Source organism: Petaurus breviceps, unplaced genomic scaffold, assembly GCF_028583685.1.
Source record: "Petaurus breviceps papuanus isolate PSGF00001 unplaced genomic scaffold, PetGlider_PUasm1.0 229, whole genome shotgun sequence".
NCBI lineage: Eukaryota > Metazoa > Chordata > Mammalia > Diprotodontia > Petauridae > Petaurus > Petaurus breviceps.
Genome location: NW_027185903.1, coordinates 18,829,786 through 18,846,813, shown reverse-complemented (window position 1 = coordinate 18,846,813; position 17,028 = coordinate 18,829,786). Strand labels below are relative to the sequence as shown.

Here is a 17,028-nt window from a genome sequence, read left to right as displayed (position 1 = left end):
AGCAAGGATTTTTGCTAGGCTATCTGCGCTAGTTAATCTAATTTCAAGTTTCATGAATAACTGGGATAGAGTCTTTCTGCTTTGCCTTTGTATTCTGTTTTTGAGCCTGCAGATTGTTGTTCTGTTTTATGTCAGATGGTTCTTTGGGGTCAATGGAACATAGCTGAGTGAATGTTCTGAGAATAGCCACCTTCCACACTGGGACCAAACTCTGTCCTTAGATGCTCTCAGACAGTTCTCTTTTACATCACAGGGATTTCCATGGGAGCTATGGTTCTGGTGCTTATGACTTTGACTTTCCTTATTCCTTGTCAGGGTCCCAGGGGCCACCCCCAAATTATCCCAGAGATCATAGAACATTTGAAGAGAGGATATACTCCTTAAAGGCGAGGCTAATGAAGTTCATTGATAGGATTAGGCACAAATATGAAGCAAGAGAAATCTGTTTCCAATACATCCTGCCATTATCCATCCATCCATCTATCTAGCCATTCATTCAACAATCAAACTATCAGCCAACCAGTAAGCATTTATGAAGTACCTACCACATTTCAGGTGCTGTGATAGGTGCTGGCAGTACCAGGAGTTAAACAATCCATACATTTAGGAGTTTATACTCTAATGGAGGAATGTAATAAGTACATATACTGACAGAGACAGAATAAATACAAATAAATACAAGATAGTTTGGAAAGTAGGGCATTAGTATTTGGGGAAAGAGATTGGGAAAAGCTTCAAAGGACAGGAGTTCTTTTGTTACAAAAAATCTGTCCTTTCCACTCTATTCCCCCACCAACCCATTGACAAATTTAAAAAATAAATCTTCTAATACTTGCCTGCAGCAAAAGAAATGTCCATATTAGGCATATCTGAAAATACATATCTTTTTGTACATTTTAAGTTCATTACTTATCTCTCAGGAGGTGGGTTGCATGTTTCATATTTATTCTTTTGGAAACCATGTCTTATCACTGCAGTGATCAGAGTTTTAAAATCTTTCAAGTTGCCTTTCTCTGTAATGTTGTCATCGTTGTATAAATTGTTCTAGTTCTCATTTTGCATCAGTTCATAAACGTCTGCCCAGTTTCCTCTAAAATTGTCTATTTTATAATTTCTTATGGCACAATAATATTACTACATATATACATTTGCATCTATGTACATATGTATACATACACACACATATATATGCAAACACATATATCACAATTTGCTTAGCCATTTCCTAGTAGGAGGACACATTTTTAGTTTCTGACTTGGGGCTACCATGAAAAGAGTTACTAAAAATATTTTTGAATAAACATGGGTGCTTTTCCTCTTTCTTTGATGCCACTGGGTTATAGGCCTACTAATAGTATGACAGGGTCACAGTTGTCCATGTCCAAAAGCTGTACTGTCATTCCACACCCTTAGCCTATCACCACTCCATCAGGAGAACATCATCAGCTCTCTGGAATTATGGTTAAGAGTTGTGTAGATCAGAGTACTTATGTCTTGCAAAGCTGTTTGTCTTTTCAATGTTATTGTTATTGTATGAGCAACTTCCATAGTGGTTAGAAAAGTAAATTCCGGAGACTTGTGTTTCTTCCCTCAATGCCGTATACCACCCAGTAGGAGGGTTCTCTGCATGACTCTCGGGTGGAGGAACTCTTGTTATGGATGACAGAAGATTTGATCTGAAGACTCAGGATAGTTCCACATTCCAGCTAGATTCCTTTATGGGTGAATCCACTTATCATGGTCTTATCTTGGTTTTTACTAGTTAGGAACAAGAACAGTAATCACCAACATGCTTTTTTTTTATGCTTTTAAAACTTAATGAGATTATTGATCAGTTGGTGTTTGGGATATGGAGTTTTGGAGAAGAAATTTTAATTAATGATCAATAATAACCTCTGTTCAGATGTTTTCTGATACTTTAGCATGAAAGTGACCCTGGGTTCTTTTCGCATCTTTAAAAAATAATTTAACTGTGTGAACCTGGACAAGTCACTTAACCCGGATTGCCTCACCAAAACATATGTATGTATGTATGTACCTATCTACCTATCTATTTATCAAATTTTTCACATCACTTTGATTTTCTTTTATTTATATGTTTGCTTATTGCAATTAATAAGAATTTATTTTCCCTGCTTACCTCCTCTTGCCTCACTAGAAAAGAAAAAAAAAACAAACTTTGTAACAAGTATGGTCAAGCAAAGCAAATTCCCCCATTGGCCATGTCCAGAATTGTAGGTCTCATTTTGAAATATCTTCACCTGATTAAGATAAAAAGCCAAGAAACAATGTAGATCTCATTCTTCACCTTGAGGCTATCCCTCCCTGCCAGGAGGTAGATAGTATGCTTCCTATAAGCCCTCTGGAATTGTGTTTGGTCATCTTATTGATCAAAGTTAAGTCTTTCAAAGTTGTTTGTCTTTATAATGTTCCAATTTTTGTGTAAATTCTCCTCCTGTTTCTGCTCACTTTGCTCTGTGCCATTTCACACAAGTTTTCTCAGGTTTCTCTGAAACTACTCCTTCCATCATGTCTTACAGTAAAATAATATTCTGTTACATTTCTATACCATGATTTGTTAAGCCATCCCACAATTGATGGGCACCGCCAGTTTTTTATTGTCACCTTCATTTCCAAATATACCCTTCTGTGCTCTTCCAAACTCTTTAACAAGTGACCTTGGGTTCTGAAAGGCAATGCCTTTAGACCACACCTCTTACAGACAGAAGTTATTCTTGTTGTGGGAAGCCTTTGTGCCTTATGTCTGTGATCTAAGACTTTAAGTTCAGAGAGGCTTGTCACTTGAGTATTGGCCATAGGTTGATGAATTCTTTTGGCTACCACAATTCATCAATCTAGACTAAGGAGGGAATTGGTAGAAGGAATACTTAACTGAAATCACGGATCCTTGAAGAATGGATGTAATGAACAATGAATTATATACATACTGCATTGTCTAACCATTCCTTTGTTTTGACATTACATATAGAGATGCCAAAGTTTTTATAACTAGGTTTTTCTTTAATCAAAATATTGTTAAAAACTCTGTTCTCTAGGTTTCCTTTGCCATGAAAGTCATCTTATTTTGAATTGCAGCTTTCCCTTAACAATTCCATTAGGAAATGAAATAGTGAAACATATCTCTTAAAACAAAACTCTGACCACCACAGCAAAAATACTTCTATTAAGAAGGAAATTAGAAAAAGAGAAAAGGGAGAGAGAAAACATTGTTTGAAATGGGATTAATTTTCTATATCAGTATAACTAAGTTTTGTCCTGGGTTGATTGGAGTAGACAAGATAGAGATCTCTTTCCTCCTTGGGATCATGGGGTCATAGATTTAGAGCTGAAAGGGACTTTAGAAATCACCTAGTCCAACTCTGTCATCTTATAGATGAGGAGACTGAGGCTCAGGGGAATTGAGTAACTCTATAGGGAGATTATAAGAGATCTCAGAAGGGTGGGTAGGTGGCACAGTGAATAGAGCACCAGCCCTGGAGTCAGGAAGACCTGAGTTCAAATCCAGCCTCAGACACTTAACACTTACTAGCTGTGTGACCTTGGGCAAGTCACAACCCCAGTTGCCCACCTTCCCTCCTCCAAAAAAAAAAGAGAGAGAGAGAGAGAAAGAGAGAGATCTCAGAGGCCACTTTGTCCAACTCATTCTTGTTTTATAAATGAGGAAACTCAGGCCCAGAAAAAAATTGAGTGACTTGACCAAGTTTCCACAAGTAGTAAGTTGAAGAATGAATTCAAGCCCAGGTTTCCTGACTTAAAATCCAAAACTTTTTCCCTTGTACTACGTTATTTTGACATCTTAGTGGAATACTATAATAGAAGCAACTGGTTGGCAAGTGTTTCCCCATGGGTTCTGTTCATGTATTCGGTGTTATTTTCATTGTTAGAGAGGAGATAGTTAAGCTGAGTTGTGGGTGAGCTCTTTAATCTCTTTCCTTTCCATCAGCCAATTGACAAGCACTTATTGAGCCTACTACATTACAGGAACTATGCTAGGGATGGGCAGGAGAGAGACAAAAGTGAGATTGTCCCTGCCCTAAGGGAGCTTACATTCTATTAGAAGGATGCAATATTCACATAAGTGAACACAAAATAATACAAACCAAATACATAGTGATTGAGGGGGGACACAAAAAATTGGGGAAATGAAGAAGAGCCTTTTGAAGGAGGCGTCACTTCAGCTGAACCTTGAAGGAACCTAAGTATTCTAAAAGGCAGAAGAGAAGGGATGACAACATTCTGGCGATGGGGGACAACCTGTACAAAGGCATGGAGGTGGGAGATCTAAGGTCATATAGAGGGAGCAACAGATAGACTGCAGTGAATGGAGCATAGAATGTGTGAGGGGAAATCATGTAAAATTAAGATGGAGCTATATTGTGAGGACCTTTTCAATACACCTTATCCAAGAGGCAACAGGGAACTTCTTGAGGAAGGGAGAGACATGAGTCGTGCTGTATTTTAAGAGTATCAGTTTAGTAGCTGTGGAAGGGAAGGATTGGAGGAGGAAAAGACTAAGAATTCATTAGTAAATTAATTGGCTACTTAAGTCATCCTGGTAAGAATTTATGAAAGGTGGTTTTGTGAGGAGAGAAAAGGAGATTAATGTGAGAGATATCAAGGAGGTAGAACTGACCAGTCTTGGCAGCTTCAACAGATCTTCCTACCACAAAACACCCAACCACTGAAACCAAATCCATAGAAACCTCTGAGCTCCCTGTCAAAGAAAATAAGATTTGGGGATTGAGAGAAGAAAGGAAATGGGGTGATATGTTCCTGACACCTCTTTTCTTTCTCCTCTGAATTAAAAGCATTTTTACTTGCCAATTGCTTGTTACTAATAAGCTAAATATTAGTTATCTTTAATCTCTAGTCCTTTAGACTTGCTTTCTAGCAATGTATTCAATTTACCTGGTTTCCATTATTACAAAACATTGTAGAAATCCCAGTGGGATTCATTGTAAAGGAATTTTACTTATATTTTGTACCATCTATAGCCAAAATTAGTTACATATATTTACATATTTTCAGTGTTTATGTACATTCATATTATTGTTGTCTTCTCTAGATTATAAATTCAAATAAGAGTAGGAAATTGTGTCTTTTGCTGCATTCTACCTAGCACAGTTGTTTGCCCTGAATATCCCAAGATAGCTTAATTTTCAGACTTGGTTTTTAGTTGACCATTTTTCTCTGAGAATCTGGAAACGTTTTTTATTTCCTTAGGAAAGAAGAGGACTGTAGCCTATTGGCACAGAACTTACTCTGGGTCTGTAGGCTTACTTTGACCATTTCATGGGCTCTTCCACATGTAAGAGTGGGGCCTGTTTAATTAGTCAATAATCACCCAGTTTCACTTAAAAGTATGAACTAGGAGTGAACAAGGACTAGACATCTTTACTTTAATCAGTCATCAAACAAGGGTGTTGGACTAGGTTTGAAGAAACCCTTGAAAGTTAGATGAAATGGAGTGATGCTCCAAAAGGGTTTTATTGTTATTGGCTAATAAGATTTCTTCTTGCCCTGTAGGTCTATAAAATATTAGACCAGGTTTTTTTTCTATTTGTTTGTTTGTTTTTTATTTAGTATTTTATTTTTCCCAATTACAAGTTAAAAACAATTTTCAACATTCATTTAAAAAATTGAGCCCGAAATTCTCTCCCTTCTTCTCTCCCTCCCTCTTCCCCCATTGAGAAGGCAAGCAATTTGATATGTTATACGTGTGTAATCATGCAAAACATATTTCCATTAGTCATTTCGTAAAAGAAAACATAGACCAAAATAAAAACCCAAGAAAAATAAAGAAAGTTTAAAAAATATGCTTTGATCTGTATCCAAACTCCATCAGTTCTTTGTCTGGGTATGGTTAGCATTTTTCAGAGTTGTCTTGGATGATTGTATTGCTGAGAATAGCTAAGACGTTCACATTCACAACTGATCATCTTACAATATTGCTGTTACTGTGTACAATGTTCTCCTGATTCTACTCATTTCACTTTGCATCAGTTCATGTAAGTGCAGGTTTTTCTGAGAGCATTTAGCTCATCATTTCTTATATCATAATGACATTTTATCACAATCATATGCCACAAATTATTTATCTATTCCCCAATTTATGAGCATCCCCTCAATTTCCAATTCTTTGCCACCAGAAAAGAGCGGCTATAAATATTTGGGCATAGCTCTGAATTGTTCTACATTATGGTTGAATGAATTCGTAACTCCACAAACCATTAGTTTCTCAGTTTTCCCACATCTCCTCCAACATTTATCATTCTCCCTTTCTGTCCTATTAGCCAGTCTTATAGATGTTAGATATTGTAACTCAATATGATTTTAATTTGCATTTCTACAATCATTGGTGATTTAGAGCATTTTTTCATATGGCTATAGATAGCTTTGATTACTTCATCTGAAAACTGTATTTTTGATAATTTGTCAATTAGGGATGACTCTTATTTTTATAAATTTGACTCATTTCTATATATATTTGATAGATGATGCCTTTATCAGAGAAACTTGCTTCAAAAACTTTTTCACATTTCTGATTGCTAACTGTATTTCTCTCCTGTTTATTCTATTCTCTCTCTCCTTTTACCCTGTCCCTCCTCAAAAGTGTTTTGCTTCTGATTAGTGCCTCCCCAATTCACTCTCCCTTCTACGAGCAAGCCCCCCTTCTCTTATCTCCTTCCTCTCTTACTTTCCTATAAGGTGAGATAGATTTCTATACCGAATTGAGTGTGTATTTTTTTTCCCACTTTGAGCCAATTCCAATAAGAGTAAGGTTCAAGCATTCCCCACCACCTCTCCCATCTTCCCCTCCCCTGTAAAAGCTTTTTCTTGCCTCTTTTATGTGAAATAATGTACCCCATTTTACCTCCTCCTTTCCCTTTATCACAGTGCATTCCTAACTGCCATATATCATCCCATCATATTCATACTCTCTGTATATATATTCCTAACTTCCCTAGTAATGAGAAAATTCTTATGAGATACAAGTATCATCTTCCCATGTGGGAATGTAAACAGTTTAACCTTATTAAGTCCATTATGATTTCCCTTTCCTGTTTACCTTTTTATGCTTCTCTTGAGTCTTGTATTTAGAAGTCAGATTTTCTGTTCATCTCTGGATGCTTGAAATCAGGAATGCTTGAAAATCCTCTATTTCGTGCAGTGAGTAAAGCACTGGTCCCGGAGTCAGGAGGACCCGAGTTTGGTTCCAGCCTCAGACACTTAACACTTAATACACAAACACACACACACATACACACAAAAACTAGCCGTGTAACCTTGGGCAAGTTACTTAATGCCAATTGCCCTCCAAAAGGCAAAAAAAGAACAACAAAAAAAGAAAATCTACTATTTCATTAAATATTCATTTGTTTCCCTGGAGGATTATACTCAGTTTCACTGGGTAGATGATCCTTGGTTGTAATTCTAGCTCCTTTGCCTTCCAGAATATCATATTCCAAGCCTTCCAGTCCTTTAATGTAGAAGCTGCTAAGTCTTGTGTTAGCCTGACTGTGGCTCCACAATACTTGAACTGTTTCTCTTTGACTGCTTGCAATATTTTCTCCTTAACGGGGCAGCTCTGGAATTTGAATATAATATTCCTGGGAATTTTCATTTTGGGATTTCTGTGATTGGTGGATTCTTTCAATTTCTATTTTACCCTCTGATTCTAGAATATCAGGTGAGTTTTCCTTGACAATTTCTTGAAAGATTATGTCTAGGCTCCCTCTCTCTCTTTTTGGTTTTGTTTTGTTTTTCTGATCACAGCTTTAAAGAATTCCAATAATCTCTCCTGGATCCATTTTCCAGGTCAGTTGTTTTTCTAATAATATATTCCACATTTCCTTCTATTTTTTCATTCTTTAGATTTTGTTTTATTGTTTCTTTTTTTTTAAGCAATTGGGGTTTAGTAACTTGCTCAAGGTTACACAGCCAGTTATTTTGTGTGGGTGTTAAGTATCTGAGGCCAGAACTGATCCCTGTTTTATTGTTTCTTGATATCTCATAGCATCATTAGCTTCCACTTGTTCAGTTCTAATTTTTAAGGAATTATTTAATCAGTGAGATTTTGTGCTTCCTTTTCCATTTGGCCAATTCCATTTTTGAATGAGCTTTTTCCTTCAGTGAATTTTTGTCCCTCTTTTTCCATTTGGTCAATTGTGTTTTTAAGGAGTGCTTTTTTGTATAACTTTTTCCATTTGGCCAATTCTGCTTTACAAGGCATTCTTTTCCTCATTGGATTTTTCTACCTCTTTTAGTTTTTTAAGGTATTATTTTCTTCAGTATTTTTTATACCTCCTTTACCAAGCCTTGTTTTAAGTCTTTAACAAGACTTGTTTTTCTTGCATCACTCTCATTTCTCTCCTCAATTTTTCCTCTACCTTTCTTACTTGATTTTTAAAATTCTCTTTGAGCTCTTCCATGGTCTTAGACCAATTCATATTTTTCTTGGAGTCTTTGGATATAGGAATTTTAACTTTGCTGCCTTCTTTTGAGTGTGTGTTTTGATCTTTCTTGTCACCATAGTAACTTTCTGTGGTCAGATTTTTTTTCTGTTGTTTGTTTATTTTCCCAGCCTATTTCTTGACTTTTAACACTTTGCTAAAGTGGGACTCTGCTTCCATGGTGGAGGGTGGGGTTTTGTGCAACTATTTTCAGAGATACTTCTAGGGACCTGTAAGTTTTCAGCTCTTCCAAGGTGGTATAATTTTAGGAGATGTATTTACTACTCTCCTGGCCTGTGCTCTGGACTATGAATGACCATAAGCACTGTTTTCTACCTTGGAACTGTGATGAGAGGCCCTGTTTAACTGTGGCCACAAGCTCTAATGTGCTAATACTCCTCCTTACCCTAGGAGTGCTACCCAGGACTGTGACCTGAATCTTAGTATGGACAAAGCAACAGAGTCCTGCCCTCAGTGCTAGCAAAGAGACCCCTGTGATTCACTTCTGACCAATTGTTCACCCCCCTTACTGTCTCTGGACTGAGAGCTCCCGAAGTAGTCCCTGCAGCTGCTGATTCATTTACTCCCAAGGCCTGCTCTTGGTTTCCTTGGGCCTGGTCTGCACTGGCACATTCTGCACCGACTGAACTGTGGGGTGACCGACCAAACTTTTAAGTTGTCTTGAGCTGGAAAATTGTTTCACCCCGTCTTCTTGTGGGTTCTGCCACTCCAGGATTTGTTTTAGGGCATATTTTAAAGGTCTTTGGAGGGATTTGGGGGAGAGCTCAGGTGAGTCCCTGTTTTCTCTCTGCCCTGTTAGCACTGCCCTGCCCAGACCAGTTTTGAACCCAAGAGGTTCTAGTAGCAAGTGAGGAGACAGTTATTGTAGCCAAGGCCTAGAGAGGACTCACTTGAGGGGATAGGGAGGGGTCAACAGAGGCTTAGTATCTTCCCTTTTCTCCTTTACTACTTTGTGAATTTTGGAGAATCAGAATGTTTGGACTTCCCATTGATATCCTAGCAATGAACCCAGAATGGCAGTGACTGGTGGTAGTATCATCATTGGGAGTTAAAAACAAACTAGACCAGGAGTGGAGAACCTGCAACCTTGAGGCCACATGTGACTTTCTGGGTCCTCAAGTGTGGCCCTTTGACTAAATCCAAACTTCACAGAACAAATCCCCTTAATAAAAGGATTTGTTCTGTAAAACTTGGACTCAATCAATAGGCCTCATCCAAGGACCTAGAAGGTCACATGTGGCCTCAAGGCCACAGGTTCCCCACTCCTGAGCTAGACTTACTAAAGAAAGGCAAATTCAACATTTTTCCAAGAGCTTCTTAACTTGGGGTCCATGATCTCTCTCTCCTCTCTCATTTAAATATGTGTATGTATATACACACACATATATACATACATGTGTATTTACATATACACATGTATATATGTGTGTATATGAATATGTATATATATAAATAAAACTTTGAATTAATTTGTTTTCTTTGTAATCTTTTTGTAATATGAATATATTTCATTTTATGAATTTAAAAGCATTCTGAGAGGGGTTCCATAGGCTTAACCTGACTGCCAAAGGGTCCATGACAAAGAACTCTTGCTCTACAAAGAACCCAACAAAAAATAAATACCATGCCCAAGGAGAATTTCATGAATTCCATATAGAAGGAAAAAGGACTTCAGCAGCTGGGATCTGGGAGTGACCCCTTTGTACCACGTGTTCTCTAAGTTTGGGTCCGTTTTCTCCCGGAGCCTGTACTGGTGAGAGAGCATATCACAAACTTTTGAGAGGATTATTTTGTACCAATTGTTCTTATTACACTACCTGAGTAAATAACCCTTTATAAAAATGAATTAAGTCTGACTAATTGATATCTACTGGTAATCATAGGAGGAAATCCACCAGTGAGGCTTGTGAATTATAGTACTGGGAAGAAAAATCAATACCTCCAGCCCCTTAAAGCTACCCTTAGAACCTACAAGGGAAATATCATTGCTTCCCTCTTGGGCCCCAACCAGCCAGCGTGAAAGGGAGTTTGGCAGAGTGGCTCTAAGCATGTGCTACAATATAAAGCCTGTAGCTCTTCAGGAGCTTGAATTTCTATATTAGAATATCTCTAAAGGGCATGTAGTTGTCATGTGATTTCTTTGGGTAATGGCGATAACATATGTGTCTCCTCAGTTGAACTCTGAGAAACACTTCTCTGTACTTACCTTCTTCATTCCCTGTGTCATTTAGGAAAATAAATAGCACAGCTCCCCTCCAAGCCCAGCTTGTCAATCTGCCTTGAGCAGAGAACTCTTTCTTAGTATTTTTTCCTGTTTGATGTTTGTTGTCGTCATCAGTCATTTCAGTTGTGTCTAACTCTTCATGACCCCATTTTGGGTTTTCTTGGCAAAGATATGGAAGTGGTTTGCCATTTCTTCTCTGATTAATTTTAGAGATGAGGAAAATAAGGCAAACAGGGTTAAGTGTCTGGCCCAGGTTCACACAGCTAGTGTGTGTCTGAGGCTGGATTTGAACTTGAGTCTTCCTGACTCCAGGCCTGGTGCTCTATCCATTGTGCCACCTCACTGCCTAGGGATTAGTTTAGCCCATTGAAGAACTCCTCAGTTTACACACTTGATAATCTCAGATTACTGTGAGAGTTCTGGAATAGCCATTTAGTTTTGAGTTTGGTAGCAAATCAGAAAAAAATCAGGTAGCCTAATTTAATCGATGAGTTAGTTAATTTTGCTAAATTACTTTTTTTGCTCTGTTTCTTTTTTATTCTTTGTTACAAGTTATAACTTCCTTGTTAAGGAGGATAGAGGCGTCTATTCAGAAATAAAGATATGAAAACAAATACATCAACAGAAGTTTAAAAAAAAACCCAAATATAACCTAAAGTAAATCAGATTGTCTTCTCAGCTATCTTATTGGGAGTCATAGTTCACTAAAAAGTGACTTGGGCTTAGTCTTTTCATCTTTGTATCATACTTCAACATCCACAGTCTATGGGTTTTAGGCTACACAAAATTCCATTAACAATTGTGACACAAAATCCACTTCTTTGGGACATAGATCCATCTTGAGGATTTACTATTACTGAATTTTCTTCTCACAAATGGCCTCAGACCACTGGAGAATTAAAATATCTCATCACCTCTGTATACGCTAACATGGTTTTTATACACATGTCTGATTTTTTTCCAGACAATGGTGGACAGACTTTGGCTGGAGGCAACAACTGGCCACTCAGAGGAAGAAAATGGTCACTGTGGGAAGGCGGAATTCGAGGAGTAGGCTTTGTAGCCAGCCCCTTACTGAGACAGAAAGGAGTGCAAAGCTGGGAACTCCTCCACATTTCTGACTGGCTCCCCACTCTAGTCAGCCTTGCTGGTGGACATACAAATAGCACGAAACCACTAGATGGCTTTGATGTGTGGAAGACTATCAGGTAACATTAAATTATACCATTATTCTCTATGTAATAATCGGTTCTCTAAGAACAGTTTGGCTTAAGCAAGATGAGGCCTACATACATGAATAGTTACAGCTGACATTTTAGATAGCACTTTAAGGTTTGCATAGTGTAAGACGTTCATGATCTCATGGCCAGACTCCTTCTTTCCTGTTCTGACAGAGTTACTATACTGGTCATCAGGGATCTGCTATGGAGCAGAGGTATCATACATGGGCCCAGGAGGTGGCCTGCTGTACTACAGAGAGAACCAGATGAAAATGTAATTTTAAAATATTTAACAAGATAAATAAAAGTATAATAAAACTTAGTGTCCTATTTTAGCACTAATTCAATGTAGCCATCTCTAGGGTGGGGGGAGGGGAGAAAAAATAAATTTACATGATAACTTGTATATTTGGAGGGAATAGCAAGTTGTACATCATAGCTTTGCAGTATGTAATGTGATTTGTAATCCTTTTTGTAATATAAATATATTTTATTTTATGCATTTAAAAGCATTCTGAGATGGGTTCCATAGGCTTAACCTTAAGACTGCCAAAGGGGTCCATGACAAAGTATAACTCTTTTTCTAAAAGGAGCCAACAAAAAATCAATACCATGCCCAATGGGAATTTCATGAGTACCCTATGAATGTGCAATCATCTTTTTTATTGAACTGTTATGTAAATGTTTGTTTTGTTCCATGAATTGAAAATAAAATAATTTTTTAAAAATTAAAAAAATTTTCAGCTGAAAAAAAATATGTGCTCCACATTGATCTTTACTTAAGGATTAGTGGCCCCCAATTTCTATTTGAGTTTGACACCACTGCTATAGATAATAATGATTTTACTAGATATTAGCAAAGTGTTTGACAAAAATATTTCATATCCCTCCTATGGAAAAGAAGAAACATGATGGTTCAGGTAGATGGATTTGGAGCTAGTTGGCTAATAGGCTCAAAGTAGTCATTAATAATATTTCATTGTCAAGTTGTAAGCAAGCCTTCAGTGATGTGAACCAGGGATTTGCATTGCAAGTAACTTTCTACCAGATCCAACTTTCCATGTCTTGTTTAAGGATTCCTAATCTGCCATAAGAACCTATTGCCTGGTGGTTCCACTTAGAATCCTCATGTTTCAGAGAGATAGCCTGCCTACCCTGAAGCTCCTTTTCCTCAACACTACCTCCTGCCTTTGCATGGCAGCCCCATCCCTCCTGGACCCCTATCCAGCCCTGTTTTAGCCTGCCATTGTGTCAGATAAGATCCCTGCTCTGTGGTTAATAAACTGCCCTTCGTGTTAGACATACTCCCTATCCCTGGAAATTACTTTGTACATATTTTTCCTTTAATTTTCTTTGTATATGTTGTTTTCTTCAAATTGAACGTAAACTCCCTCAGGACAGGAACTGTTTTGTGCCACCACTACTGCATAACATAGTGCCTTGCACAGAGTAGGTGGTTAATAAATATTTATTGAACTGTATTTTTGTTGATAAAATTGTGACTAATCAATCAATAAGCATTTATTAAGTGCCTGGATAATACCATTTTTACTACTTGATTCACGGTGTTGTTGTAAGGAGAGTGCTTTGTAAACCTTAATGGTCTACATATAAGTTGTTATCATGGTGGTCATGGCATCCAATTACTGTATTCAGCTACATGCTGGAAATGGATTTAAGGTTCATCTAGTCAGAGGTGGTGGGAGGAGAGGTACATATTTCAGTGGCTTACAAGAGCTGCAAAATCTATGCATTAAATAGTGCTGTGTACCAGCTCCCATAGATGATTTTCACCTGGAGGAAGAGAGCATAAGCTATGCAAGTTCATAGACCTTAGAGCTAGACATACTTTAGAGATCATCTCTTCCCACCTGTTTATTTTATAAATGAGGAAATTGATTCACAGAGATACTTTGAGTACAGGATTAGGATGGGTTAAATGTCTGAATATCAGCCATGTGATGATGGGATGGACTTATCACCAGAAGGTTGATTCTTTTGTTCAGTTTAGCCCTTTTTTCTGTCATGTCCAACTCTTCATAACCCCATTTGGGATTTTGTTGGCAAAGATACTGAAGTGATTTATTGTTTCCTTCCCCAGATCATTTGATAGGTGAGGAAACTGAGGCAAGTTGGGTCAAGTGACTTGCCCAGGATCACACAGCAAGGAAGTGTCTTAGGCCACATTTGAACTTAGGAAGATGAGTCTTCCTGACTCTAGACCTGGCAGTCTATCCTCTGCACCACTTAGCTACCCAAGGTGGCTATAGAGGATATCTGAGCTTCTATCACTGATGAAGACTGGTTACTAAGTTAGATAGGAGTTATAATCCTTATCAGTAGAAAAGGTATCCATACCAATGAAACCACAGATCCTTGAAATAAGAGCAATTCACATTTGTATAATGCTTTAGACTTTACAAAGCATTTTATATATATTATCTTGTTTGATCCTGTCTTAACATACTTAGGAAAGTTTGAAATCCAAAGTCTCATACAGGGAGAGGCAGCAGTCTCCTCTATCTGCCACTAATGTTGCCTGGGAAAAAAGCCTAAGAGACTTTTGGTTCATTAGAGGACCTCTAGTCACAGTCCTGGTGTTAAGGAGAAGGGGGGTACCCTGCCATGAGAACACATGGTTTCTGATTCAGCCCTTGCTTTCTATATTATGTATGTCAAAGTCTTGCATTATAAGTGTGACTGCAGCTGCTGAATCCTCAGTCACAGCCCTGGACAGCTGCTCAAGCTTCGAAGGGAAGAACTGATGTAACTGGGAGGCTGAGCACTACTGGAAAAATTCAGAAGATGGGAGCAGATGGAAAGAAAGTAAAGTGAATATGTCTTATTGAAGTTGTGATACATTCACACAAGGGAGGGGTGGTCAGGGAAGATGGTTACAGGGCAGTTTGATGGGGTCCCAGATGGAGTGGATTTATAGAGTAGATTTATAGAGGTTTCTTATCTAAGTCAAACTAGACCAGGAATTGGAGGCAAGGAGCTTGGACCTAGTGTATAGGTCATGGTTCAGGAAGAGGCCATGGTATTCCTTACATATCCTTACAACAACCCTATGAGATAGATATTATTATTTCCTTTTATATGTGAGGGAAAAAGATGATATTCAGAGAGATTAATGCTTTGTCTATGTTTTATAGAGCTAGGAGCCAAGCCATGGAAACCTACATCACTCATACCAATCTTTGACCAACCAACACCAATGTAGACCTGATAGAATTTTATTTTCTCCTTCAAGTCTATTTTAAAGTCTATAGTGGAAAATTATCTTTTTAAATTTTTTAAAATGATTTTTTCAGTCGTCAAACATTTTTTCTGCCTCTTCATACATAATCAGATAAGTTTTTTTTTTTGAAAAGCATTTTCCCCCCATAAATATAGCCAGTGACATTTCTGTGAAAGAAAATGTAATGTCCCCTCCCATAGTGTGTCATCACTGAACAGATGGCCAGGAATAAGTGGTACAAGAAGGATGGAACCTAATTGACATTTATTTATGGAAAATGTTTCCCTGCCCCACCCCTCAACTATTTGGAAAATGAAAGTCAAAAATTGGAAAAAATTTTTAAACTGATAGGACTGTGATCTCAGTGTCTAAAACTGTAGACTTTTAGAAAGTATTTTTAGTACATCAGAATCAAATGCAAGTCACTGTTCAGTGACTCCTGCCTTTTTTCCCCTCTTGAATCTATAAACTGTGATATTTGGAACAAATTAAGACTAGATCATTGAATATTATCCTGAAGGAAAAAAAATCTTTCCTTCATGGGCAGTATGGTATGGTAGAAAGAACATTGACTTTGAAGTCAGAAGACCTGGTTCAAATCTTGGTTCTACTATTTACTATTGGTATGACCTTTGGCAAATTGTTTAACCTGTCCTGTCTTCATTTCCTTATTTGTATAATGAGGGGATGGACTAGATGGCCTTTAGTGTTCCTTTTTGCTCTAAATCTGGGATCTTATTTTTCCACAATAGGTCTGGGCAGATAGGTTTGCCTTTAGGAGGTCCTAAATGGAAAACCAAGATTAGGCCTTCCGTTAACAGACATTTTGGGCAGAATGGCTTTATCTGGGGCTTGCATTGAATACAGACATGTGGAGTGAGAGAAGACGTGTGGTATGACTAATAAAAATTTTATCTAGCCTGTATGGTATCAAAAGTTAGGCCAGAGAATATGGGTATATCAGAAAAAATGATCAACAATACTGGAAGTACTCATGTTTTGTGGGATAGTGGTTCAGTGTTTTGTTTTGTTTTTCTTGGATTACAATTGGCTCTACTTTTAAAAATATTACCAAGGCGGGAGAAACATTGAGAGAAAACGCCATCATCTACGAACATCATAGCTTATCACCATATTTAATTATCTATCTGGATGCTCATCAATAGAGGAATGGCTAAATAAATTGTAATATGGAGTACTGTCATGCTATTAAGAAGGGAAGAAAGAGGAGGTGGAGCCAGTGGAAGAGATGGTGGAGTACAGGCAATAATCCAGCTGGATTCACCCAACATTCCCCTCTAAACAACTTTAAAATTAACTTCTCAAATCAAATTTTGGAGGGGCAAAGGTAACAAAAGATCAGAGCGTGGCAGTTTTCCAGTCGAAGACAGCTTAGCAGGTCGGCAGGAGAGGTCTGTGACACTGGGGTGGGGGCCTGCCCGGAGCACATGCTGTGCAGCAGTAGCATTGGACCTTGGAATCTACTGCTATGGTGGCGGCAGCAGCAGCTTATGGAACTCTCAGCCCAGAAGCAGCAAGAGAGTTAGACAAGAAGATTGGTCAGAAGGATATTATAAGGGACTCTGCCAGCACTGCCTACAACTGATACTGATTAGAAACTCCATTGCCCATAAGCAGTTCTGGGTCACAGTTCTAAGACAAAGAGAATCACTAATGCTTGTGGCTATAGGAGATTAGGAGACCCAGTCACAGTTCCAGGGCCAAGAGGAGTAATAGCAGCTTCAAAGGAGCAAGGGTTTTTCATGGCTAAAGACATCACAGACTAGTAGAGCAGTTACACGTCTTCCTGCATTACACCATTGTGAAAGCACCAAAAACTTGCAGACC

General features: G+C 38.0%; 1 protein-coding gene across 3 annotated transcripts in view; it reads left to right on the top strand.

The window, feature by feature from the left end:
- ARSB (arylsulfatase B) overlaps window positions 1-17,028 on the top strand; it is a 305,283-nt gene that overhangs the window by 110,600 nt on the left and 177,655 nt on the right. For all 3 annotated transcript variants that reach the window (XM_069096303.1, XM_069096304.1, XM_069096302.1), the window contains exon 5: window positions 11,684-11,927. In XM_069096303.1, coding sequence (XP_068952404.1) covers window positions 11,684-11,927 — 244 coding nt within the window. The remainder of the gene's footprint in view (window positions 1-11,683; window positions 11,928-17,028) is intronic.